At 48.6% G+C, this 26,807-nt stretch overlaps 1 protein-coding gene across 15 annotated transcripts in view; it reads right to left on the bottom strand.

Annotated features, from left to right (window-relative positions):
- SPTAN1 (spectrin alpha, non-erythrocytic 1) overlaps window positions 1-26,807 on the bottom strand; it is a 58,501-nt gene that overhangs the window by 18,719 nt on the left and 12,975 nt on the right. For 8 of the 15 annotated variants that reach the window (XM_036416201.2, XM_036416195.2, XM_036416202.2 and 5 more), the window contains exons 4-31: window positions 23,179-23,319; window positions 22,693-22,839; window positions 21,342-21,475; window positions 21,039-21,183; window positions 20,808-20,962; window positions 19,829-19,964; window positions 19,312-19,413; window positions 18,051-18,188; window positions 17,323-17,433; window positions 16,676-16,753; window positions 16,388-16,543; window positions 15,953-16,157; window positions 15,057-15,238; window positions 14,479-14,722; window positions 14,185-14,307; window positions 13,150-13,367; window positions 12,289-12,381; window positions 11,839-11,973; window positions 10,294-10,442; window positions 9,255-9,314; window positions 7,976-8,174; window positions 7,026-7,130; window positions 6,545-6,568; window positions 5,782-5,817; window positions 3,466-3,513; window positions 2,658-2,749; window positions 2,252-2,396; window positions 1,963-2,144 (exon numbers count right to left, since the gene is read on the bottom strand). In XM_036416201.2, coding sequence (XP_036272094.1) covers window positions 1,963-2,144; window positions 2,252-2,396; window positions 2,658-2,749; window positions 3,466-3,513; window positions 5,782-5,817; window positions 6,545-6,568; window positions 7,026-7,130; window positions 7,976-8,174; window positions 9,255-9,314; window positions 10,294-10,442; window positions 11,839-11,973; window positions 12,289-12,381; window positions 13,150-13,367; window positions 14,185-14,307; window positions 14,479-14,722; window positions 15,057-15,238; window positions 15,953-16,157; window positions 16,388-16,543; window positions 16,676-16,753; window positions 17,323-17,433; window positions 18,051-18,188; window positions 19,312-19,413; window positions 19,829-19,964; window positions 20,808-20,962; window positions 21,039-21,183; window positions 21,342-21,475; window positions 22,693-22,839; window positions 23,179-23,319 — 3,683 coding nt within the window. The remainder of the gene's footprint in view (window positions 1-1,962; window positions 2,145-2,251; window positions 2,397-2,657; window positions 2,750-3,465; window positions 3,514-5,781; window positions 5,818-6,544; window positions 6,569-7,025; window positions 7,131-7,975; window positions 8,175-9,254; window positions 9,315-10,293; window positions 10,443-11,838; window positions 11,974-12,288; window positions 12,382-13,149; window positions 13,368-14,184; window positions 14,308-14,478; window positions 14,723-15,056; window positions 15,239-15,952; window positions 16,158-16,387; window positions 16,544-16,675; window positions 16,754-17,322; window positions 17,434-18,050; window positions 18,189-19,311; window positions 19,414-19,828; window positions 19,965-20,807; window positions 20,963-21,038; window positions 21,184-21,341; window positions 21,476-22,692; window positions 22,840-23,178; window positions 23,320-26,807) is intronic. The other 7 variants (XM_036416200.2, XM_036416207.2, XM_036416206.2 and 4 more) reach the window with 2 other exon arrangements.

Raw genomic sequence — 26,807 nt, forward strand, 5'->3', positions numbered from 1 at the left:
GTGAATCCAGTCCATCTACCAAATGGGGCTAATCTCTGAGCAAAGCCTCTTGTTCATCTTATTGACATATTTAAAAAAGTTCCTCCGAGGAAAAATGAATAAATTCATTATAAGAACCTTTCCATTCTACGGAATAACAGGTTCTGACAGAGACAACAGCTCTGGTCACAGCTTCAAATGCCAACGCCTTTCTTTAGGATTGAGCCTGAAAGTCCTAGGTCTACGCATGCATTTCATTCAGCTTCTCACAGATGTCCATATACATGGGCACAAAAATCCATGTGAGGCCACACGTCGCATCATACAACCAGAACGTAAAGCTGGTTCAAAGGGGAGTGATTACGTATGGGGTCTGGGTGTTCTAGACCAGCGGTGGGGAAGTTTTTCTCTGCCAGGGGCCAACTGGGTGCTTATAACATCAGTCTAGAACCACACAAAGTTACCAACTAAAAGTCAGCCTGCCAGCCCTGGCTGGTTTGGCTCAGCGGATAGAGCATTGACCTGCAGACTGAAGGGTCCTGGGTTCGATTCCAGTCAAGGGCACATGCTTGGGTTGTGGGCTTGATCCCCAGTGTGGAGAGTGCAGGAGGCAGCTAATCAATGATTTTGTCTCATCACTGATGTTTGTTTCTCCCTCTCTGAAATCAGTAAATACATTTAAAATAATAAAAATGCTCTCTCTAAAAAAAAACTAGCCTGCTATATCTGGTCAAACATTTAATTAACTCATCCCCTAATGCAGTGGTTGGCAAACTCATTAGTCAACAGAGTCAAATATCAACAGTGCAATGTTTGAAATTGCTTCTGAGAGCCAAATTTTTAAAACTTAAACTTGTTCTAATGCCACTTCTTCAAAATAGACTCGCCCAGGCCGTGGTATTTCGTGGAAGAGCCACACTCAAGGGGCCAAAGAGCCGCATGTGGCTTGCAAGCCTGTTTGCCGACCACGGCCCTAATGTCTTGGCAGGGCCCGACCAGATTTCTCAGGCCTTAAATGGCCCTCGGATGTCCCCACCCCTGTTCTAGGGTGATGAAAAGTTTCAAAACTGGAGAGTGGGTGGTCGCATGACACTGAATACTTTTGTGACTGTTCCATGACTTTTACTTCCAACAAAGAAAACAGAACACAGCTGGGACCCCCACCAGAGGCCTGAAGGTGAAGAGCACATGGGCCTGCTCCATCCCAGCAGAGGACATGCCCCGCAAACACACATACCGGACAGGAGCATGTGAGCACCGTTAGCACAGACACGCGAAGAACCGCTTGTCCTAGACGGTACCATTAAACAAGTAAGCTACGCAGCCTTACGAAGACAGTGGTCCCAGATCACGCGACATTCCACAAGACCACTGCCCTGGGCTTTCAGAAAGGCCAGTGACCGAGGGCAGAGGGGCACTGCTCTAGATGACGGAGACCAGACTACCAAACAGAAACTCTCAACGGGATCCTAGATAAAAACCAGCCCTGCTGTGAGCAGACACCTGAGACTGGAAGAAACTGCGCACGGCCTAACCCCCCGCGGTCTTAGTGCTGGGTTTCAGAACGCAGGCGTGGGGAGAAGGACCGTGTGCCAGCGGCTGCCTGCTGAGGCCTGGAGGGAAATACCAGGTACCTGCACCCTACTGCATGGGGCTCAGAGAAACCAAAGCACGGGCTTGGAGATAAAGCAAATGTCACCAAAAGTTAGGGACAGGTGAAGGGCATCATGCGTGTGCAGTTTTATTCTTCCCATTTCTCAGCAGATTTGAAATGTTTCTAAATAAGGAAAATGGGAGAGACTAAGCCATATCCACATTAAGTGAAAACTCTGTCTAAGGAAGAAACAGCGCTTGGCAGGGAGGGGAGCTGTGTGTGCATGTGTGCGCAGGGACTTATGTGTGCCTTTTGGCAGTCAGTGATTTGAATGAAATGACCACCGGCAGGTCCCCCGCCCCGGAGCGGAGCGGATGCTGGAGTTTTACCGGAAGTCACTCAGGAAGCGCTGCAGGTCGTGGGAGTCACCCAGCTTGGCCTTGCGCTGGTCCGCACGCTTCCCCAAGCTGCTCCACGCCTGGTTCAACTCTGTGCATTTTTCCTTCAGGTCCTCTGCCGACTCAGGGTGGGACTGGATCAGGCGCTGGGCTGTGTCCCCCAGGGAATTTACCTAGGGGGGCAGAGTGAGAGAGCAGGAACTCAGAGGCTCTGCTCCACGGAACCTAAGAGCTGGCTCTGCCTCGGACAAAAATGGAGACGAGGACTCTGTCCTCCCACCTTGTCGCCGAGAGCTGCGAGGTCCCTCTCAAAGCCCTCGTGCTTGCGCTGCAGGGCTTGGACGCTGGCCAGATCGTGGCCATAATTGTCTGTGTTTAGAGCCTGGTTCTTCTCCTCAATCCATTCTTTAGTTTCGTCAGCATCTCTGCAGACGAGACACAGTTCACGTTAGTCAGTGCTGAGACAGCTGCCCTGGCTGCAGGCCAAGCAGGAGCCTATTCTGAGCCGGCACAGGCACATCTGTCAGGGGCCACAATGCCCCCTCCCCCCCAGAAGCATTTACCAAGCACCAGCCCCGCCAGACTCAGGCCCCGGGGCCAGAGCACAAGTACCAACCAGCTCGCACTGTGACGGACACACCGGCAGGCGTGGGGCCGCAGTGCCCGCCCGGCCCCGCGCTGCCCACCTGTGGAATCTCTGCACCTCGTGGGCGCTGCCCAGGAGCTGGCTGCGCTCCTCCGCCAGGTGCTGCAGGGACCGCCACCGCTCGTTCAGCTCCTGCAGGACAGGGAAGCGTCAGCTCGTTGGCACCCCATCAGGCCTCCCCAGGCTCTGGGGAAAGGGCCAAAGAGCTGGTGGTTTCACGTGAAAGGAAAGGCTGGGGCACAGAGAATGTTCTCTCTCCGACCTTCCTCGCTGAAAACATTTGTAAGGAACTACAGTAAATTCCAGGCAGCCAGCACCTGCCGAAGCTAGCCATGTCCGATGGCGTGAACACTCCATCCCTGATGTGGAATCACCTTGGAAACAGCAGGAGATGCTGCTAACTCACCCTCCCTGTCAGCTCCTAGCCCAGTACCCACCACATAGCAGGTGCTTCATACGTGACTGCCCAGTGGACAAACCTCGGAGCCGCTGCTCCACCACCAGGCCCGCGAAGCGCGGCAGCCTGCGGGCTTTGTGTGCGGAGACAAGCCACCCCGGCCCAGAAAGGGAGGCTCCACTTCCCCTGGGAGGAGGCCGGAGGACAGCCACAGCCGTCCTTGCAGCTGCAGGCCCCACCGGAACCTGCGGGAAGGCTAGCTCTGGTTAGACCTGGTGAGTTTTGGGTGGAAAAGTGAATCTTAGTGCACACAGTTAATATTTGCCCGGGACACTCTCGGAGCAAGGAGAGGGACGCGAGCCACAGCTCCCACGCTAATCAGAACAGGAGCTGCGTGACAGAGGCGGCGGCGGAGAGGAGGCGGGAGGCAGGAGCTGGCGTGCGTCCTTACCTTGATGGAATTAAACGTGGCCACGGTGTGAACCATCAGGCGAGCAGACTATGTAGAGGAGGAAAGCAGAAGAGCAAAAGTAATCAAGTGTCTGTCAATTAAGGGACAGAAATCTGAGATTCAAGTACCATTCATTAGTTCCCAATAGCCAACCAAAATCATCTTAAAGGAATCTGTCAAAATTATGAGCAGAGACATTAATAAAGGCATCAACCACAAGAAAGCCATTAAAGACACAAGAGCACAATTAAACCAACTCAACGATTTTCCTTGATGAAGAGTGAAAAGAAAATGGTGAAAACTATAATTAAAACCAGTGTTTGGAGAGAAAAACCATTTATAGGCCAGTGAGTGTCTTCTTGCCCACACTAAAGGAGAACAGCCCAGAAAGCATATCCAACTTAACGAATGCTGGCAGCTGAGGCGGTTTTTACATTCAAGTGGAGGAATAACTTAATTTCTAATTATGGTTACTCGGTTGCAGTTTTTTTTTAAGTGTCCCTTTGACTTAAGGCAACAGCCCTCACCAGATGGAAAAGCAAACCAATGAATTAGCTTTCCTCCATCAACATAACTACTTCTTAGAAACGCCATTTCTCTGGGGACCTCAGAAAGAGAGCCCTAGTCCTGAGATCCCTGGTTTTACCGGAAAGAAACTGCTTGGATGCACTGTGAGGCCCATCATCTCACAGGAGGTCAGGTGGGGGGAGGGGCCGGCGGGGTAAGGACAAGCTTGGATGCAGGGACTCAGGATCTCAAATGCCCCTATGATAGCCCAGTGACATTTTCAACCAGTGTGGGAGTGCACAGGACTCAGAAGGCAGACACCACTGTCTCCAGCCCTTTCAGCAATAAGAGCTTTGCTATTTATGAAGCCATCTGAGATACATTTGTGAAAGAATACCTGTCAGCAGAAAAACTCTGCCAGGTCAGACTGATGAATATCATCAGACAATGATCAATGTCATCATTGATCAAACTTTAACCTGTAAGAATTAAGACTGGCCCAGCCAGTGTGATCAGTGGTTGAGCATTGACCCATGCTCAAAGAGGCCGCAGGTTTGATTTCTGGTCAGGGCAAATGCCAGGGTTTCGAGCTGGATGCCCAGTAGGGGGCCTGTAGGAGGCAGCCAATCCATGTTTCTCTCTCATCCACATTTTTTTTTAAAATATATTTTATTGATTTTGTACAGAGAGGAAGGGAGAGAGATAGAGAGTTAGAAACATCGATGAGAGTCATCGATCAGCTGCCTCTTGCACACCCCCTACTGAGGATATGCCCGCAACCAAGGTACATGCCCTTGACCGGAATCGAACCCGGGACTCTTCAGTCCCCAAGCCGATGCTCTATCCATTGAGCCAAACCGGTCCCGGCATCATCCACATTTCTATCTCTCTCTTCCTCTCTCTCCAAAATAAAAACTCCCTTCCTCTCTCTCCAATAATAAAAAATTATATTAAGGTTGAAAAGGGGGAGAAAGTGGAATTAAAGGAAAAATGCCTCCCACCCAGTTTGGAACCTTAGTGAGTGGGATAGTCAGAGCCCAGAGGGTGGAAGGCCAGAAACACACCCTTCACCGAGCCCTCCGGCAAGGCGACGAGAGGCCTACCGGGAGGTCTGGGGTGGGAGCCTTTCGTTCTGAGCTTCCACACCTCCGTCACTGAAAGGCACACTTTCTTCACGTGGAAACCCGCTCTACCTATAAGGCACGTGCTGAATCGCTGCCGAGCTGGGTCAGGACGAAAGACGCCCCGGTCTAGGACCTCGGCCACTGGTTCCATAATCACAGCTGCAAACACTCACATAACCCAGCTCCGCCCTGCACTCCGGGCAAGTGCCACCCGGGCCTGTCCCTGTCGGGAATCACGTCCCTTTCCATCTCCCCTCAGGACGCGGGAGGAGATGGCGGGCAGGCAGAGGATGAATGCACTTCCTTCCTCTTCATCCTTGGTCTTTCTGGTTCCTGTCATGCCCTCTTGGACTGCAGTCCTACCCGTGGGAGCATGCCTAAGCACGGGGTACACCTCTGCAAAGTCTGTTCTGGCAGCGCCACGGGTAATCAATACAATCTAACTGAACTCATCGCGAGCACTGGCACAGGGACATTACAAAGGTCTATTCAGTATCACAGTGCAAGGGAAAACGTATTCAAAGAAAGCAATGCCAGAATCGGAAGGAAACCAGTCCAAAGAGTCCAAAAATGACGAAAAGCTCAAGACAGCCTGAACACTCAGAAACAGACACGCCAGAAAGCACATCAAATACTTCTGTTCCCACAAAACCTTTGGAACGAGTATCTGCCAAGGAGTTCTTACCTTCCAGGGGGAGGCCGTCTTGGAATCAGCATCATCCTGTTTGAAGAAGGAAGAGTTTAAGCAGCCACATAAGTGACACAAAACCACCCAACCTGCTTTCTCATGGTGGGGAGGCCACAGAAAAACGAACCAAAACAGCATTTCCTCTGTGACTTAGAGCTTATCACCAGCGGGTAGCAAACCACAAAGCTACTTGAGGAAAAGGAAGCAAACAAATGGAAGAGAAAACTTCTAGTTTTTTAATGCAGCAGAAGAAATGCCGAAATTTAATCTGAAAACTTTTCTTTCATATGATTTTTTTAAAGGGACAGTAATCCCTGGACAGTGTGGCTCGGCCGGCTGGTTGGAATGCTGTCTTTGCACCAAACGCTGCCGATTCAATTCCTGGTCAGGGCACACACCATGTTTTGTGTTTGATCTCCAGTGGGGCATGTACCAAAGGCCACAGATTGATGTTTCTCTCTTCCCCCTCCTCCCTCTAAAAATATAAATAAAAACATACTTTTTTCTTTACAAAAAGGGAGTAATAAGTGTAAAATTACTTAAAAACCGTTTTTAGAAAGCTAAAGAGATAGAAACTTTTTTGGTCTTTTGGAGAGTGGCAAGGGGAAACCAATTCCCGCTATTTCTTTTCCAGGTTCTCACTCCAAAAGGCATCTTGGAGGATTAAAAGCGGAAATGTTTAAGAGGCTTTTGACTTTATATTCTTCCCCAGCTCTATTCCTTCTCGTGCCCAACTTCCCCACAGAGCTCCGGGACTTACCCTGGGCATCATGCCATACGTCTCCTGCAAGGAAAAGGGAAACCAGTGTTATCAGAGGAAGCACACGGCTCTCAGCAACTTTCCGTCTGTCAGAGCTGGACACACAGGAGAGAACTAAAAACTTAAAAACCAGTGCAACTGGTCAGAACTTCTTAACATTTACTAGAGGTCAAGTGTTTATACATCAAGCCCTTTAGTTAAGGAGTACAGGAGCGTATTGTTAAAGGGTCAGAAAACTTTGAATAAGTTTCATGACATTTACTGAGCATAAGGAGAGGATGGTGTGTTTTCCCCATGGAGGGGAGGGTACAGATACTGGCCACGAAGTGAAACAAAAAGGTTCAGGTCGCACAGGGTCCTGACCTGTACCCTGGCCACAACTCTGTATAAAACACTGCTTGTTGGGCTATGGAAACAGGGAAGAACTGAGTTGCTTCCTTATGTCCATGGAGCCTCCCTCGGGGCAGATCCATAGACTCACCTGCTGCTGCACGGCCTGCACCTCCTCGGCCATCAGACCTTCAGACTCCAGGTCTTCAGCCACCTTGTTGATGTCCTTCAGTCTTGACTCGTTGGCCTTCAGATCCTGTAAAGCAAAAGCCGTAACGATCAGACCCATGCGAGCCATTTATATAAGATGTCCAGAATATGTAAATCCAAAGACAAAAAGCAGATCTATGGGACGCCATGGACAGGGAAGTGATGAGCAGTAGCTACGTAACGGGTACATGGTTTCCTTTTGAAGTGACACAAATGTTTTGGAGCTAGAGGTGATGGTGGAACACCGTGAATGTACCAACTGCTTCTAAATTGTACCTTTAAAATGGTTTATGGCCTGAGCGGGCTAGAAGAGGTCATTGAGGGGGAAAGGGAGACATTTGTAACACTTTCAATGATAAAGATTGAAAAAAATAAATACAAATTAAGTGAAACAGTTTACTTATGTGAATTTTACCCCAATTAAAAAACAGCCCTAACTGATTTGGCTCAGTGGACAGAGTGTCGGCCTGCGGACTGAAGAGTCCCGGGTTCAATTCCAATCAAGGGCATATACCCGGGCTGTGGGCTCGATCCTCAGTAGACGGTGTGCAGGAGGCAGCCAATCAATGATTCTCTCTCATCATTGATGTTTCTATCTCTCTCCCCTCTCCATTCTTCTCTGAAATCAATAAAAACAAAACAAACAAACCCACTTCTACAAATTTTATATTTTAGGGTTAGAAAAGCCCTAAACCGACATGCAGAAAAACTGCATTGTATTTCCTTGGAATTAAACAGATCCAAGAAAAGTTTGGGTTAAAGGCATTTAAAAATAGCTACACAGATGGTAAGACATAATTCATGTTACTTTCATTCTAATAATCTGCAGTAAAAAAATCAAGAGCACCAAGCTTTTAAACAATGTTTGGCCCATCGACAAGACTCCTGTACCTTCTGGAAGTCATCGAACTTCTTCTGCAGCACCTCAACCTGCTCCAAGTCCGCAGCCACCTCCTCACTGGTCAGGGCTGCTTCCTTCTCGTTGATCCACTGCTGCAGTTCGTTTGCTTCCCGGAACAGCATGAACTTCTTGCAACTCTTCTCCAACATGCCTTTGCGCTTCTCACCCAGCTCCAGCAGAGAGCGGTATCTGGTGTCATTCAAGAGGGTGACAAGAGGGGCAGGGAGGGCAGTTAGTGTCTCTCGGAGGCTATGCTCCTAACATCAAGGAAACCACCAGGCGTCTCCAAGATGCGGGTCCGAGGCTATGCGTTTGGAATGAGGTGCCCTGATGATGAAGTGCCAGAAGGCAGATGAAGAGCCCAAGACCCACCGACAGCCTCCGGGATAAGCATCCATGTTCTGTTGACCCCTGGTGGCCAGAACAGCCAGGCACACTCATCCCCGGGCCAACTTTGCACTTACATTGTAACCACAAATGACGGAGACCCAGCGTTCAGCACAGTGACACAGGGTTCATGCAACTACAGCTAAGAGATGAGATGAGTTTGCTGGGTAGAATATACAGAGTTGTTCTCTCTTAGAATCAACTCTCTGAGCAGCCCCCAAGGAGATGGGCTTCAAACAGCCTCATACAGCATGTTAGCACCTCCGCAATAGAACATTTCTAAGACGATCTATTTACTTCTCAGAGAGTTTTGGCAACTTCAGAAGGAAAATCAGGTAAGAGTACAGAGTATCTGGTACCATCTGATTAATTGAAAGACTTCAATTAATCTTTCAATTAATTGAAAGATGAACCCAAGAATATTCTAGCTCTTGGAAACTAATATACAAAAGGCTAAATTCCTATCATCTTTGATGACAAAACTTAGGCTCACTCTCAAATTTAAGCTTCCCAAAATGAAATAAAAAACCCATGAGTTACCAAGAACCAGAACACTAACAAGAGGCACTACATTTCCTTCTTGCTACCAAGGATCACTACAGGACCGCTGTCAGGCTGCTGCTGGCCCACCACAGAAGCCAACAGGAGGGAACCCAGTAACACTCTCAACGTACACCTGCACAAGGAAGCCACCACGGAGCTAAGCGGCCGTCAACTGACAGCTTCACCGACACCTCTACCTGTGCAAGCGGAAGCGGAGGCATGGACACGGTCCCGCCCTCCACCTGGTCTTTGTGTATGAACAATGCCCTCACAAGAAGCGGCAGGGATGGGCAGGCATAGCCATGGACACAGGCGCTCAGCAAGGCTCCGCCTACTCACAGTTCTTCCACCTGTTTCATACGCAGGGATACACTGCCGGCCTCCTTAGTTATGCGTGTCCTGCACAGAGGGGCACAGCAAAAGCATGCACAGATTAGTGGGGCTCCCCCAAGGGGTGAGAAGCAGCGGCAACTCCGAATGGTGCCTGGATGGTGGATGCACCAAGTGGGGAAAATCGGGGAGTCATTGAAAAGCCCTTGGAAACAGGGCAGGCCATGAGCAAAATCACATCAATTAGGAATAGCGGGGAAATTCAGTTGGAGGGTTAGTTCACCACACTGTCCCGGAAAGCCGGCTGTGCTATGGGGCCAGTTTTCCTGTGCTGAACCACCAGCAACTTCCGAGCAAGGCCAGGGATCAGATTTCACTGCGAGCTAAAAATGCAACTTTAGTCATCTAGCTGGTCCATTTTTCTGCTCTCTTATTTGATGTAGGCCCACTTCTGTCTTAACAGTAACAGTGTCTGTAAGTGTACAAAAAACTCATCTTTTCAGGATCAGAAAAGCTCTATGATTCTACACTCTAGTGCAAACGTACTTTCATTCTCCCAAATGTCCAAAGCTGTTGACATCATTAGCGAAGTTAGGTGTGTCCCAAAGGAGGGACACAGGTCACCTGCGGCTCAGCTCTGGGAAAATGGCAGAGCCAACACTAAGCAAACTCCCCTCTCAGAACATTCGCCACGGCAGAGAGCAGTTCTCTCCCAGCCTGTCCAAGGGGCCGCGCTGGAGAACACTGACTGTGCCATTTGGGAAAGGAGCTCCTGAACTGGAGGACAAAGGTTCAGCTCATAAAGCTCAGAAAAATGCTGTTTAGTAAAAGAAGCTCACGATGCGGGGAAGAAACAAACAATGGAACAAAAGGTGTCAGGCGGGGATCTGCGGCTGGGGGGGGGGGAAGCGGGAAGAGCGTGTCCCTGAGTTTGGGGGCCACCAGAACGCCGGCCCCGGAAGCCACAGCGCTGCCTCGCCCTTGGCCTGTGGGAGCTACGATTGGGCAGTGACACCAGGACCTCTGCGACCGACTGTGTCGTCCTTACTGGTTGTCAATCTGCTCCTGCCGCAGCGCGATGCTGCCTTGCTCCTCCAGCAGGTTCTCCCGGGAGGCCGACTGGGCAGGGTCCAGTTTCTTCACGTATGCGGCGGGCACAAAGCCCTGGCGGTCATTCACTTCCACTTTCCACCAGTCCTAAGGGGAGAGAGGGAGAGCAGTCAGTGACAGCAATTCCTTCCCCGAGGAAGGGAGAAACCAAGGAGGCCTGTGCGTGTGTGCGGGAATGTGTGTGTGTGTGGGAGAACTCTAATCACATTAAGAGGACCCCGTGATAGTGTCAGTCACTTAGCACAAAGACTGAAATTTCGGTCCCCTCGTGACCTGCCGAGCATGGAGAAGGTCACGAGTGAAGTAGCAATGACACTGAACATGAAGGCCATTCTTCCCTCTGCTTAGAGCCCAGAACTGTGCTGTCCCGCACCACAGCCGGGAGCCACCTGTGGCTGTATGAATTTCAATAAATTAGAATGAAATAAAAAACTTCAGTTGCACTGGCCACACTTGAAATGCTCAATAGTCACATGTGGCTATAACTACTGAAGAGCCAGCGCTTAGAAAACTTCGGCTACCATAGAAAGTCCTACTGGGTAATGCTTCTCTTGAGGAAACCAGGGTAGGACCAAGGTGTTAGGTTTAAATTAGCGTCAACAGCCGAAACCGGTTTGGCTCAGTAGTAGAGCGTCGGCCTGCAGACTGAAAGGTCCCGGGTTCAATTCCGGTCAGGGGCATGTACATTGGTTGCGGGTGCATCCCCAATAGGGGGTGTGCAAGAGGCGGCTGGTCGATGTTTCTCTCTTATCACATTTCTGGCTATCTCTCTCCCTTCCTCTCTGTAAAAAAATCAATAAAATATATTTAAAACAAACAAACAAATAAATAAATAAATTAGTGTCGACAGAAAAATAAGAATCCTGGGTTTTCTCAAATTCATGACTGGGCAGACTGGGGGTGTGGGAATAAGAAGATTCTTAGCATCAGCTGGGCATGTTTGTCCAGCTTGGCCAAAAAGAGAGGTGACAGACAGCCTTTGGGAGCGTCAGATAACATGTGGAGGATCATGCACCTCCCTTCAAGCCACCGTCAAATACAATGTCCAGGAAGAAAGGCTACGGAGCCAGGCAGCATGGAGCGTTGAGAAGACAGAGCGAGCCTAAGGGGTGACCTCACAGCTGTCTGCAACTATCCACTATGGCCACACAGCTGAGAATAAGAACCAACAGGTACAAGGTTTAGACTTGCAGTTGTAGACAGCAGACTATGGCTCCAGAGGCTGGAGTGTGCAGCTGTGAGATCAGCTATCACCGAGCATGTGAGTCCCTGTACTAGCTGTGGGTCTTCAAGATGACAGACTGATTACCTTCTTGATGATGCACAACATAGGTAAGAGAAACTTATATTAAGCAGAAGACTGACTAGGAAACGCCAAATTCTAAATCAGCCTCATTTTACAAAGACACAATGACCCACAGACACCCAACCTGAGCCAAACCGGTGCTGCTGATGGAAACCAACACGCAGCCCGTCTGCTTGCCTTGTTGGTGCTGTTGAGCAGGGTCAGGATGTCTCCTTTCTTCATGGTGACCTCACGAGGACTCTTCTCCTGGTAGTCATAGAGAGCCAACACCAGCTCCTTCCCAGTCTCATCGTCCATGGGGGCCACTTGTTGCTAAAAAGCAAACAGTTTAATCAAGGGCGTTTATGACATGTTATGGAAGCACATGACAGTTCAACTAGCAGCTGTACCACATTCACCAAATACATACTTATGAGCATTCTAGGATGCTACCAATAAAATCCGATTCAGGAACTTCAGCTCTCTGGTGTCTTTAAAAATCTTTTTAACCATGTACAAACCTTTGTCTCATAAGCCTTAAGAATAAGGGCACAAGAATGTTGCCCAGAACCATAACACCTGCTGGCAGGCGCTGGGTCCCGCCTGCCCCCGGCAATGAGTCCCTGCTGAAGGGAAAGCCATACTCACCCGGCACGACTGCGCTTGCTCCCGCAGACCCTGAATGCTGCTGCCGTAGGCGCTGAGATCCGACATCAAAGCTTCGTGCTTCTTCAGGAGAGCCTGAAACCAAAACCGTCCTGTGGAAGGCGCCAGAGACTCCTCCAACGCATCACTCAACGAGCCACCCCTCCGAAGTCTTGTTTGGTGGTAGGACGACTGGATCGCTTCCTGCTCTACACTCTCTCCCTTTGTAATACACGTTTAATTTGGAGAAAATATTAACTGTGACTTAACAGTATTTTCCCCTCTGCCTTTACATATGTAATTATGCAATATCTGAAATACCTAAGGAGACATAAAGAACAGTATTGACTGAACCCATCACCATCTTAGGAAATAAACTGCCAATCAGACAGCTGGCTGGGGACATGCCTTCCTGGAGGGCATTGTGCCCCCAGCCACAGCCAGTGCTGCTTTCTTCACCATTTTCTAAGCTTTTCCCCAAATAGAGTTCATGTCAATATTCAACACATTCTGTTTTTTTGTGATGAATGGCAAGAAAACAGCTACCGGAACCACACACCCTTCTATGAATAAAATGTAAGAGTTTCAGTGAGAAAACAGAGGCCCGGGAAAATGTATGTATGTATGCATGCATGCATATGGTGGGGGACGACAGGACACGAGAACAGCAAAGTGTGAGCCATGAAGGAAGGTGACAGGTAGTGTCCTCCCTTTTCGCAGGACCACATTTCCACCATAAAAAGCAGAGACCCTCAAATGCCTTAGAAACACAACCAATCATGACGCTGCACCTTCCCCGCTGGTCACCCAGCCTGAGCCCTGGGGCAGCATCCCCAGGAGCACCCTGTTCCCCGACCCGGTCACCTCGGCGGAGTCCTCGTCCTTCCCGTAGTCCGTGCTGCCCACAATGGGCTCCTTCTCCCGCATCCAGGACTCGGCCTCGTTGGCGTCAGCAAAGTACTGCTGGGCCTGCAGCGAGTCCTCCAGGTCCTGCCGCCGCTGCGACGCTTTGGATTTGAGGGACTCCCACTTCTGGTTCAGTTCATGGAGCTTGGCCTTCACGTCCTCCGCAGCAAAATGGCCTGGGGGGGTAGTGGGGGGGGGGAAGAGAGAAGCACTTGACATGCTGCAGGACAAAAACAGGCCTGTGTGTTCCCTTCTGTCACTATTTCCAAATTCATGAGCAGCCCAGATTCCAACCCTTGAACAGGTTTGCTCCTTTTTGCTGCCTCATAAACAAACTACAGCATTCCCAGAGTTGTCACTGAGACCCTGGCTCAGAAAGGTTAAGGTCTAGTCAAGGTCAATAGTTAGAAAAGAATAGAGACAGTCTTCAACCCACAGCCCAGCCTGACTCAAACCCATGCACTGCCGAAACCGGTTTGGCTCAATGGATAGAGCGTCGGCTTGGGGACTGAAAAGTCCCGGGTTCGATTCCGGTCAAGGGCATGTACCTTGGTTGCAGGCATATCCCCCAGACCAGTAGGGGGTGTGCAAGAGGCAGCTGATCGATGATGATTCTCATTGATGTTTCTAACTCTCTATCTCTCTCCCTTCCTCTCTGTACAAAATCAATAAAATATATTTAAAAACAAATAAACAAACAAACAAACAAAAAAAGCCCATGCACTGAACCATCAGAGAGGGAGGATGAGAGGAACAAAAGCAGGTCCTGGCTGGTCTGGCTCAGTGGATAGAGCGTTGACTGTGGACTGAAAGGTCTCAGGTCCGATTCCAGTCAAGGGCACAGGCCTGGACTGTGGGCTCAATCCCCAGTAGGGGGATCTCTCATCCTTGATGCTTCTATCTCTCCCTCTCCCTTCCTCTCTAAAATCAATATATATATATTTTTTAAAGAGAACAAAAGCATAGCTGCTTCCCTGTATGACAACCACTCACCTTCCTCCACCATGGCATTCCCCTTCTGGGTAACTGCCTTGATGCGGGGTTCATGTCCAGCAATTTCTGCTTGCAGGGCTTGGTGTTTCTTTAGCAGATTCTGGACTCCAATCAAATCTTTGCCTAAAAGCAGAAGAAATCACCCTCCAGTCATGCACGCCATCAGAGAAAAGCCAGCATTAATGTCACTGTGGCTCCCCCTGGTTCCAGTGCACTTTAACTTGACCTTGCTCATTCTGACCAGCGTCCCCTTGGGGCCAGAAGGGGACTCCTCTCCGATGGAGGCAGACTGACCTCTGTTGGTGGACGCAGCAATGGGCTCTTTCTCTCGAATCCACGTCTCCTCATCCTCCACATCACGGAAGAGCTGCTGCAAACGCAGAGAATCTGCCAGCTTCTGCTTCCGGGCGATCATGGGCTCCTTGAGTGCCTCATAGCGAGCCACGAGGGCTTCCTGCTTCTTCTTGATGTTTTCAGCATCAAAATGGCCAGCGTCCTGGAACTGGCGGGCCTGAATGGTGATGCCATCAATCCGGTCCTGGGAATGGCAAAGGGCAGTGTGGAAAGCCTGGACCAGAGCTGGGCAACTTTATTACCAGGCTGGCTTTATCAGAACGATACAAAGAAAAGCGAACGCCATTGCCTTTCCCACTCCAAGAGCGTTCCTTCTACCATCTGTTTCCCTCGTGCTGGGCTCCGAGAAAGCTCTGAGGGAGATGGCTGATCTGGAGCCGGAGCACATGCAGCACGTGGGGGGCTAGGTAAGAAAATTAATACATTTCATCCCTCCCCAAACTAGCCTGGTCCTGAATTACTGCATCCTTCAGCCGACCCACTCTGTGTTCACTGGCCCAGCAGTACCCGCACTCTACCTGGTGGGCGGCCACATCCGCCTCCAGCAGGGCGTGCTTCTTCTGCAGGTTCTGGACGTTCGTAAGGTCTTTGCCGTAGTCGTCGGAAGCCAAGTGACCTTCCACTTCATACAGCCACAGTTCAATGTCCTCAACGTTGCGGTTAAACTGCTGCTGCTGGTTAGCCTCACGGAGCTTTATTCCTAGTCAAAGAGGCAAGTGGACTTTCTAATTACCCTTCCAGCAACACAGGGTGGGTAAAAGTAGGCTTACAGTTGTGATTATGGGAAAGTTTATTCTTGTGTTATGATTATTAATAATTGTATTATTTATTTTCAGTCCTTGCTATCATTGTTACTATTGTTATTGTATTTTATATCCTTATTTGTAATTTATTGTTTGGGTAATGATGGCTGGTAATATAACCTTCTGTTGCCACCCCTGTACTGCTCACGACAATGGCACCTTAGTGAGGGACCTGACCAGGACTGCAGTGACTGTCACAAAGGTGAAGCAAAGAAATGCAACTCTGTTCTACCTCTACGTGCTGACTTGGAAGTTGCTTAAAAGTAATGTAATCCTCAGGAGACAGAAGCCCGTGAGCATTATTAGGATTGAAAATTAATTGTCTGGCTCACAGGAGAACTTTGATCTTTAGTGATAAGGCCCAATTCAGTCATGGCCGGTTGGCCAATCATCCCCTTCTCACTCAGGCTCCCCACCAACCAGCATGCTTAACCACATTTACCAAATTAGCAAGACATCAAGAGTCCAAAGCAGTCATTCCTACGGGGAAACAGCTCCAAGCCCAGGGCCATCCACCTCCCCTTCCCAGGTGGTTATGTCCCTAAGACTCTAACTACAAAGGAATAATCAACTGCCCAAACATTCCTACCACCATCTAGTGACTCCTGTACCTTTTAGCTCAGTGGCCTCCAGCAGCTTCTTCCACAAGCTGATGACCTCGTTCATTCGAGCCGCCACTTCCTCCTTGGCATAGTGGTTGACGTCAATCAGTTTCTGCCCTGCTTTCTCCAGGGCATCAATGCGGCTCTGGTTTGCCGAGAGCTCAGCCTCAAAAGCCTGATGTTTCTGGACTTTTCCTTGTAGGTTGGATGGGTCCTGCCAATGAAAGAAAAGAAGCGGGTTCCATCTTGAACGTGAGTATATTACTTTGCATTAACTTCATACTCATCTCTGTAAGAGAGGATGTATAAAACAGCCAGCTTACATTAAATAGCGCGGGCTGGTTTTAGAATTCCCTATTTCTTTTAACTACAATTTATTTGTAAATCTGTGTTCAATTCAGCTCACAAACCAAGTGCCATATGGCAATGCTAAGAGCACATTACTTTATAAGCTTCATCTGTGGCCGTTTTCATCTTCTCGTTGACCCAGCTCTTGAGCTCATCGGAATCCCGGAAAAACTGCTGCAAGTGGAAGGAATCGGCCAGCTGGGCCCTGCGATACATGGCTCTCTCGTGAAGGGCATTGCGGCGGCTCAGCAGCTGGAAGACAAGGATCTCGTGAAACTCCAGTTCTTACTGCCCCAGAAACACCCAGCCCGAGAGCTAACCCATCTGTCGTAGAGGGACATCCGTGCAGGAAAAGGATGATGCATCAAGAACCCAGGAGCTTACAGCATCTCGGCGAGTAGCCACGTCTTCCATGGCGTAGTGGTTGTTCTGAATTAGCTTGGTTGCAAATTCATCTAGTGCCTAGGAAGGAAGGAGAAGAGTTCCTCGCTGGTAAAGGGATATTCTGTAGCTTGGCCTCCAGAGAAAAGTAACCACTTAACAGGTCACAGAACACTTCCCACAGGTCAAGGCTTTCAGACAACATTCATCCCTGAACTCCTGAGCTGGTGCCTGGTGTTGCTACTCAGATGTAACAATGCAATGCTGGCTCCCTGCAAGGTTGGAGATTCAGCTGCAGCGTGATCTGACCTGCGTCAGATACAAGTTAATAGCCTTCCAATTCCTACTTCTAAAATCTGCTAACGGTAAAGACAGTCTGACCTTCTTTTTTCCCTTGTATTATTCTTAACTGCCTTTGGTAAAAGGTAAACCTCAACCTGGAGGCTTATGTCAGGAAAATGCTTTCATTCGATCACGGTGTGCTGGCTCCCTCTGATGGTATATCGTCATCGCCCTGAGATTGTCGGCACCCACAGGCGTGCCCTTACTCACACCCTCATACACCTGCTCAGCGCCTTCCAGACAAACAGGAGCCTGCAGGCTCATCCCAAGGGCTGTGTGAAGGCACCGAGGACAAGAAGGGGTCTTACTGTGATCTTTTCCTCCTGGGCACTGAGGGATTTCTCAAAGTCCTCATGCTTCTTGAGAAGCGCCTCCACGCTGTCCAAGGAGTCCCCCAAGTCCTCGTTCAGCAGGAAAGCCTGAAACAGCAAACAAGGTGTTCAGAACAGCGCCTGTTCCTTCCATCTTAAGGCTGGAAAGCAAGGATACTCTGGCCAAAATGCAAAAGGAAGGAAAGCAATTCTTGGCTAATAAACTTCTGGGATCTGTTCTGGAAAGCCCAGAGCCCTTCCAGATTGATCCAATGACAGTATGAAATCCTTGTCCCACATTCTATGAACACTTAAAAAAAGAAAAAAAGAAAAAGCTTTTCTTGCTTCAATTAGATTTAGATTACGCATAATATTAAGTACTAAGGGGGAAAGCTCCTCCTTAATAAAAAACAATTTCACACCATCACACTCAGCTGACAAACCGGGGCCTTTCTGAGGGCCTGAGGTGACAGAAGCTGGCTCAGTGCCCCCCTTCAATGCATTCTAACTGAAATGGTAGTGACTTCCTACAGAATCAAGCTAATGGTCTGAGGGGCAGGGATGAGGAAAAAATAACCCAACCATCCACAGAAAGCATTTAGCACAGGCCCCGGCCATAGTAATCTGTAATGACAAATGCTATTAACACTTTAACCATTAAAAGAAGGCTGGCTATCTGAGAAGTAGACAAACAGAAACAAAGACTTCCTCTAGTAACACGTTACCTCTTGCTTGCTCATCCAGTTGTCCACCTGCTCGGTGTCGCGGTAGAAGAGCTGCAGGTCCATGCACTGCTCGTACTGCTGCCTGCGCAGCTCCCACAGCTCCAGCAGGGCGGCTCGCTCCTCAGAGAGAATGGCCAGCTGCAAGAAGAGCACACGGGGGTGAGGGGAGGAAGGAGATGAAGGGGGAGAATGGCGGGGGCGGGGACAGGACAAGGACAGGGATGGGGAGACCAGTCCTGATGCCCCCCACTCAAACAGAAGAGGAGAATCACATCCACTGTGCCAGGCAAGTCACAACAAATCACATGAACTCTTGTATGCTGAACATAAGAGGGGCAGTCCTGTTTTAATTAGTCTACAATTTACCACCACATTATCACAAATGATTTTCAGCAAAAATGCTATGGAAACTCCCAGACAGAAAAAGGGTATCTACTTAAAAGTGAGGCAGGAGGAGTATTTGAGGTCTTGCTCCCTGACATATGTTATCCATTTGACTCAAACGCTTTTAAAAATTCAAAAAATTCAAAATTAAAGTGAGGCAGTATAAAATGGAGCAGGGACTCTCAGTTGAGAAATGTCATTTGAGTAGGGACTCTATAAAATGTTAAATAAATCATGAATGCCCTAGGCATAGTTTTTAGGCTCCAAAGTTAATGACAATAAAGTGTGTTTCTTCCTCAGACAACTCTATACTCAGACACTTTGAATTAAATAGATCCATTGGCAGAAACAGGTTTGGCTCAGCGGTAGAGCGTCGGTCTGTGGACTGAGAGGTCCCGGGTTCGATTCCGGTCAAGGGCATGTACTTTGGTTGTGGGCACATCCCCGGTGTGGGGTGTGCAGGAGGCAGCTGGTCGATGTTTCTCTCTCATCGACGTTTCTAGCTCTCTATCTCTCTCCCTTCCTCTCTGTAAAAAAATCAGTAAAATATATTAAAAATAAATAAAAATAAATAAATAAATAAATCCATTGATTTGATAAAAGTGTGCTCCCCCTTGACTCTAGCTACAATGCGAACTCAAGTTTCTCCAAAGTCTTCTTTAAGTAGGAAACATGTCACATTATGGCCCAAATAAATGAAACTCTCTCTCTCATTCACGCTACTATACATACATCTTTTTCAATAAAGAAGCTGCTCCTTAACTCCCAGGTGAATCCCTGTCAGTTTGCTCACGACCCACGGTGAATGCCAGGTCTGGATATTTAAGGATGGGTAACAGTTCTCAGAGACTTTTAGGAGCCTTTTCTGCTCTCTTACCTTCTCCCTCACTTCATCGGAGGCGTAATGACCAGCAGCAAGCAGGGCCTGTCCAGATTCATCTGCAGACTTAAAGCTGTCTTCATGAGCATCAATTTCACCCTACAGAGGACAAAAGCACAATTTGTGCCCAGATCTTGTAAAAGAAAAACAAGTTGCTGAACTTCAAATAACCCTTACAAATCAGAATATCACATCTAGAATGAAGAGGATGAAAGATAAGGCCAGATTTCCCAATGCCAGCCTGGGCCGTCAAATCGGAGAGCACCACTTAGTAAGAAGTACTTTTCCTGCTGGCTTTCAGGCCGCCTCTGTCAATTTCCATACATTGCCAGAGCCTGAGCTCTGTCTTCTGATCCTCTGGCCTATTTGTCTTCCTTATGCCAAACGCATTTTTTACCAGGACTTTGGTACCTGGTGGGTGTGTTGCCATGAACAAAGTTTCAACTGCAATGACTACCAGTGCCACACCAATGCATTATACGCTCATTTCTTTACTTCAGGAAAACCTTGTTACCTTGTGCTCCTGGTGCCTATCCAGGAGGGCTTCAGCCCCGGCCACGTCGTTAGCAAGTTCATCTGCATTAATGAGGGCTTTCATCTCAGTCACCCAGCTGGTGAGGTCCCGGAAGTCCGCCAGGAAGCGCTGCAGCCTAGGCAAAGCCAAAGGTAAGTCATGAGATGTGCCCAGCGGAGCTCCAGGATGGAAAACAGCTCCAGGATGGAAAACAGTTTTGAGTTCTATCCTCTCAAAAGTCTAACAAACCAGATGAATCCTTGTCCTGGGAAACATGGATTCTTTCAATCCAAAGGAAAACAAGACAAGGCCAAAGTCAGTCCTCTGAAACTTAGGCCCCGCCCACCACTAGATTCCGCAGTCTTGTCTGTTAATTTCAATTTCCTTGTCTTTCCCAAGTTCAACCGTTTAGTAAGTCAGAAGCATTCCTTCCGTTTCCAACCCTAGATTTACTCAATTTTAACAGGGTATTTCATGTGGTGCTCACACTGCTAAAGACTGCTGGTTATCACACAGTGACACGGGATGGAAAAAGATATTTCTGAAGTTTTAAGTATTACCGTATGAGTATGTGTACACACTCATACATGCTAGATAAAGCAGTCAGTCTCCAAACAAATACGATGCAGGTAGAAAAAGGTGACCTATGGCCTGCGGACTGAAAGGTCCCGGGTTCGATTCCGGTCAAGGGCATGTAACTTGGTTGCGGGCACATCCCCAGTAGGGGTGTGCAAGAGGCAGCTGATCAATGATTCTCTCTCACTGATGTTTCTAACTCTATCCCTCTTCCTCTCTGTAAAAAATCAATAAAGTATATTTTTTGAAAAAAAGAAAAAGGTGACCTGCGTTTTCTTAGTAGAGGAAGCATAGGCCATCCAGGATCTCTCTCAGCATGAATGTCCCCTTAACCTACCTTCCTGTCTTCCTCTCCTCTAAAGCCCCGCAGTTCGGGATGCTGAGCACTGGGAGGCATTTCTACCTGTACGAGTCGTTGAGCCGCGCGTGTCTCTCCGCCGCCAGAGTGCGGATCTGCTCCCAGTTTGTGATCAGCTCTTCTCGCTTCACTTGAATCTGAGTGGCGCTCAGCGGGTGGGTCTGCTGCAGGCGGTCAGCCTCGGCACACAGGGCTTTGACCTAGAAACACGCTCTGTCAGACTGCTCTCCCGACCCCTGGTGACTTATAACAGAATCTGCTGCTTTAAAAACCCACCTTATCCTCTAACGCAGCCAGATCTCTCTCCAAACCCTCATGCTTCCGAAGCAGAGCCTGAACACTGGCCAGGTCTCGGCCGAAGTCATCGGAGGCCATTAACTGTTCCTTTTCCTTAATCCAGCTGATAGTCTCATCCACATCCCTGTGGGACAAAGGTCCCCGTTAATCCTGACACAGGCCTGTGAGCAACCGGGAACAGACACTGGGCCAGACCCAGTCCCTCCGACCTCTCCTGGCACATGCCATGTTCCTGACCCCTTCGAGTAGAGGCCTGGTCCCTGAAGCCCCCTGGAGTGGTACCTGTTAAAGCGCTGAACCTCAGCTGCCCCAAACAGCTTCCCCTGTCTCTGAAGAGCCAGCCCCTTCAGCCGCTGCCAGGCTGCGTTCACCTCATCTTGCTTAGTCTTGATCAGCTCCTCCTCCGGGTGCTGCTCCTGAACAAGGACGAGAACAAGGAAGCTCCTTGGCCCGCTGCCTCTGGCTCCCCAACTGATCCCCTGAGGGATCTGCTTCAGCAAACTTCCATCCTCTGAAGACATTCTGGTCTTCTCGGTGGAATGAAGCGAAGCTCACTCCGAAAGAGCTGCTATCCCTCCTCTAGGAGGGAGCACGCACTCACCCCAGGAGGGCGGTGCTGTGTCTGTGAAGCGGTCGGTTATGTCCTCAGCACCAGAGCCTGGCTGTGAGCAACCACTGCGGCTCCAACTTAGGGGAAACCCTCCCACACCCCGTCTCCGCCCACCTGGTCAAATGTGTTTAAACGTGCAAGAGACGGATCAGCATCTGCCCATAAGCATGGTTTTCCAGCTTTGTTCCTGACTTCAGACGAGATGTTTATCTAAAAGTACCCTCTCCCATCCACAACGTTTTTGTTTTAATAAACGTAACATGTCAATAATAAGGTGAAGCATTTCAGGGTTCTGGGGTCCATTTGTGAGACTCTGGGGCTTGGCCTGATGCTCCTCTGAGCATGGCTGTGGGCTGGCCCAGGGTTCGGGGTAGCACCTCTGTCTCTGGAAGGGTGAGTATGTCTGAGGAATGCCAGCTCTTCTTCCACTTCTTCACTAACCAGAAAGGGACTCGGTGCCAGGCCTGACAGACGCATACATTTAAGATGTGTATCCCCAAAATCAAACCTCGTAAGAGCAGAAATGGCCTAGCTCCTACCACCTGATGTCACTGGAGCCCTCTGAGCCCTGCAGTGAGAGATGAGATAAGGATGCTGCTCACAGGACTGCACGCAGGCATGGGGAAGGCTGCCGCGCCCCCTAGCGGTGCCAGCTACTTGGGGAGCCTGTTCGTTCCAGGTCACCAGGCGCCCAGGAGAGCCCAGGGAAGCAACCACGCACCCGTGGGCGCCTGCCAATCTAAGAAGCATTCACCCCACACCCCTGTCTGAGAAGCTCCTTGCCCAGCTCCAGCACCCCAATAAAAGCTTCCAAGCCCTACCTGAACGCGAGTGGAGGCAACAGATCAAATGAACTCTGCCCTTCTTGCCCGCGCCACGAGTTAAAAACCATTCTCTAATTCAGGAGTGGTAAGTACTGCCACCTCACTTGGTTTGAACAAAACTTAAGACATGTACCAGAACTTGCTCACTCAGAAATCAGGGACTGCCATCATAACGTCTGGAACATTAGACAGCTCTTACCTGGATGAGTTTGGCAGCAAACTGGTTCACTTCATTAACTCTCTCTTCGTGGGCAGCCATGTCTGTCTGAAACTCCTCAAACTTCTTCTGTAAAACCTCCACATGCTCCAGGTCCTGGCCCAGCTCCTCAGAAGTCACGATTGCTTCCTGTTCAGGGACCACAACAGGGCCAGAGTCACCAGCCAGCACTGGGAAACAGCAGTCCCAGGACTGATGAAACGGGCACACTGGGCTGGGCTGTTAGCTGTAGCAGACAGTTTTCTGTGAGGTGTGTGAGTTCCTCTCCTAGCTAAGGCACTGAGGGGACAGCATTTCGGTCTCAGCGACTCCAAGTTTCAGTTACAGAGGAGAACACGGGACAGCAGCTGGAGGTTCAGCCATCCCACTCACCCCTCCCGCTAACCCTGGCCTGGGATGCAGATCAGGGGAGCCCCTTCCCTTTCTTTCCACAAGACTGACTTAGCAAACCTCCTTCTCCAAACACACCTTGTCGTTGATCCAGTCCATCACGTCCTCGCACTCGCGCAGATACTGCACCAGCTTCTGGGCCTGCAGCAGTTTGACGCCTTTCTCCCGCATCTTCTCCAAAAGCAACTCCCACTGGCGGTGCAGCTCCAGCAAACGCGTCTGGAGGTGGAAATTCAACCCTACCCATTACAACCGTTCCCACGGGAGATGGCTTTCAGAGTTCCACCAAGTCAGAAAACTCATGAAGCTCCAAACAAGTCTTTTAAAAAGATAATCCGTAAGCTGAGAGAAATCGTAAGCTTAAGTGAGAACAGGAAAAAGCAAACACTTCACAGTGGTTAGGTGGGTCTTAAAGTACTGACCTTTCATGGGTACATTTATTCTAGTTTACTTCAAGGGAACTATTAATTATTATAATCAATTATTGATTTTAGCCTAGCCATTATGGCTCAGTGATTGAGTATCCACTCATAAACCGAGAGGTCACTGGTTCCATTCCCAGTCAGGGCACATGCTCAGGTTGCAGGGTATGCAGGAGGCATCCAATCAATGTTTCTATTTCATTATCCCTCTCCATTCCTCTCTCAAAAATCAGTAAAACATAGTTTTTTAAAAAGTAAAAAAGAAAATGATTGATTTTATATTATTTGTAAGTAATTAATGTTACTAGTTATTATTACTAAATTACCAAATGGGCCGAAACTGGTTTGGCTCAGTGGTAGAGCATCGGTCTGCAGACTGAAAGGTCCCAGGTTCGATTCCAGTCAAGGGCATGTACATTGGTTGTGGGCACATCCCCGGTAGGGGGTGTTCAAGAGGCAGCTGGTCGATGTTTCTCTCTCATCGACGTTTCTAGCTCTCTATCCCTCTCTCCTCCTCTCTGTAAAAAAATCAATTAAAAAAAAACCACATATATATTTTAAATAAATAAATTACCAAATGGGATCCTACGTCAGGAGACTTAACAGGGAAAGAAAGATGAGGATTTAACATGGAGCCTCAGCAGAAATTACTGAAGAATGCCGAAACTGGTTTGGCTCAGTGGATAGAGCGTCGGCCTGCGGACTGAAAGGTCCCAGGTTCGATTCTGGTCAAGGGCATGTACCTTGGTTGAGGGCACATCCCTATTGGGGGGTGTGCAAGAGGCAGCTGATCGATGTCTCTCTCTCTCATTAATGTTTCTAACTCTCTATCCCTCTCTCTTCCTCTCTGTGAAAAACCAATAAAAAATATTTTTTTTTTAAAAAAGAAAGAAATTACTGAAGAACGTATTCTGAATGCATAAAGGTGACGGGGAAAACAAGAGGTCCAATAGACATCACAAATGCAAAGAAATAATTATGAGGCCCAAGTAATAATTACAAGGCCCAAGTAATAATTATGAGGCCCAGGACAATATTGGTATAAAAGTAGAAAAGATGGGGTTCTAACTCATAATGAGCTATCAAAAAGGATTCTTGGCAGAAAAGGTTTTGGAGCTTCTGTAAAGAGAGATAATTTGTGGTACAATACATTTCAGGTTAGATTTATTCCAAATTTACCCAAGTGGCAGCACAGGCCCAAACATATTCACTTCCCAGCATCTTTGGGTTCTCATAGCACAGCCCCAGTAAAGACTTGCCAAGAACTGGGGGAAACTGATGATCCGTTCAAGCTTAGGCGATGCATTCTCATATTCTAATCCAATCGCAATACGCTGATTATGCCTACCCAAGATACTGGGAGTTTCCGTGTAACACTGACAAACACAAGTAAACAACACAAAAGGTTTAAATGCTAACAGAAGAGAAGTTTGGGATCCACCCACTGTTGAGATGCCACTCCCAGCCAACTCAAAACTTGAAAGTCATGGGAGAGTCAACATGGGTGGATTCTCTTAGAAACAAGTTCTGTTTCATTTGAAAGGAGAAAGCAGTGGAAATAAAATAATGTTCACACAGGTCACCTCCATCATTACTGTCACTTCCCCATGGATGGTTAAAACCAGAACCATCACAGGGAAGGAAGTGAAAGGCATTCCAAGGCAAGAGGAAAGGCAACCCACAGCAACTCAATACTCCACCTACTCGGATGTGGGACCCGATGTGGGTGGCGGTGACTATGGGGCGCCAAGCCGTCCGGTACGGTGTGAAAGTCTAAACCAGTGACAGACAGGTTATCCAGGACACACACAGCCTCCGCCTCCCACCACCTCCTCTGCCACTGCCTGCCAAACTAAGTTACTGAGTTACCGGACCAGATAAATCACCCGGTCAGGACCAACATGGGAACTATGAGCGTGAAAGCAAAGATGAAAGAGATGAAGGAGAGCCCTTCGCTCAAATTAGAGAGAGGCAACAGAAAGCTAAAGAAAACCCATCCTCAAGGGGCAACTATCAGTTTCTCACAAATTTCATTCTCACACCCTCATAAAGACCAGGGCCAGGCCTGTCCTACGCCTGCAACAACATTCCCATAGCTGGTGCCTGGTCTTGTAAATATTGCAGGTCAGAGGGCACTCAGCTTCACGGGTGACTGGTTTGAGAGCGTGCGTGGGCAGAGGCAGGGGCACTTAATAAATGCTCGGAAAGCTGACAGCGTGGAGGAGAGATCCCGGTTCTGACTCGGGTAGCGTTCTCAACAGGAGCGTGAGTGAGCAGCCGACAGAGGCTGTTCTCCAGTGAATGGGCTGCTCTGCAGTAGCACAGCCAGGTGACAGAGGGGAATCTGGAGAGACAGATCAGGGGAAACACTAAGGAAAGTACAGAAACGAAATACAATTGGAAAAATAAATACTTGTGATGAGAGAAAGAGAATGGACTGAAATTCCAGCTCTGTCACCTATTAGCTGTACGAATAAGGGCAACTTGTCCGAGCTTCAGCTTCTGGCCCTCTGTACTGTGCGTATAATGGCTGCCTTGCTAGCCTGCCGTGAAGGTGAGAAATCATATATATAAAATTCCCAGCAAGATGTTTGAACATAAATAGCTATTAATAGCAACTCAACAAATGGTAGCTAATAGCACTTTTAAATGTTCACTGAACAGGGAAGGGGGTGCTTCCTAACAGACCTGAATGAAGTGAGGCTGGGTTGGGCTTCCCCCTTCCCCAGATTACATTCTCCTCTGCAGCCTGGTTGAACCACTCTTACAGAGTAGCCCCTTGCATTCTGGGCAAACAACTTCTATGAAGGAAACGGGCATGCTGATTTCATTTGCTATAAGCTGTACAAAGTAGTAGGAGAATGGCAGATAAATATTTGTATTTAATTGCAGAGACATATTACATAAGCCAAATAGGTTAAATGTGATTAAATAATTTGTCACATCGAATTAAAATTTATTTCCTATTTACAATCATTAGCACTAATTTATTAACAATAAGCTTAGGGCTAACTTGAGGGCTTCTCTATGAGAGTGCAGAGTATATCAGAGTAAGAGAGACAAGTATTCATTATTGAAAACCACTAGACGGGAACCTAAGGGAATGAGACCTCCAGGATGGGTGTCAGGAACGTGGAGGATGAAGCAGTTCTAGCTGGGGCCTAAGCTTTTATTTAGCTTTCCAGATGGCCTTGACAGGTAAAGAACTGAAAAGGCTGGTCCCTTACAGAAAGGGACTTTGGGTGACAAAGGACAAAACATGAAGACAGATATGAAATAAATCAA

The sequence above is a fragment of the Pipistrellus kuhlii genome, unplaced genomic scaffold, assembly GCF_014108245.1.
Source record: "Pipistrellus kuhlii isolate mPipKuh1 unplaced genomic scaffold, mPipKuh1.p scaffold_m20_p_53, whole genome shotgun sequence".
NCBI classification, from domain to species: Eukaryota; Metazoa; Chordata; class Mammalia; order Chiroptera; family Vespertilionidae; genus Pipistrellus; species Pipistrellus kuhlii.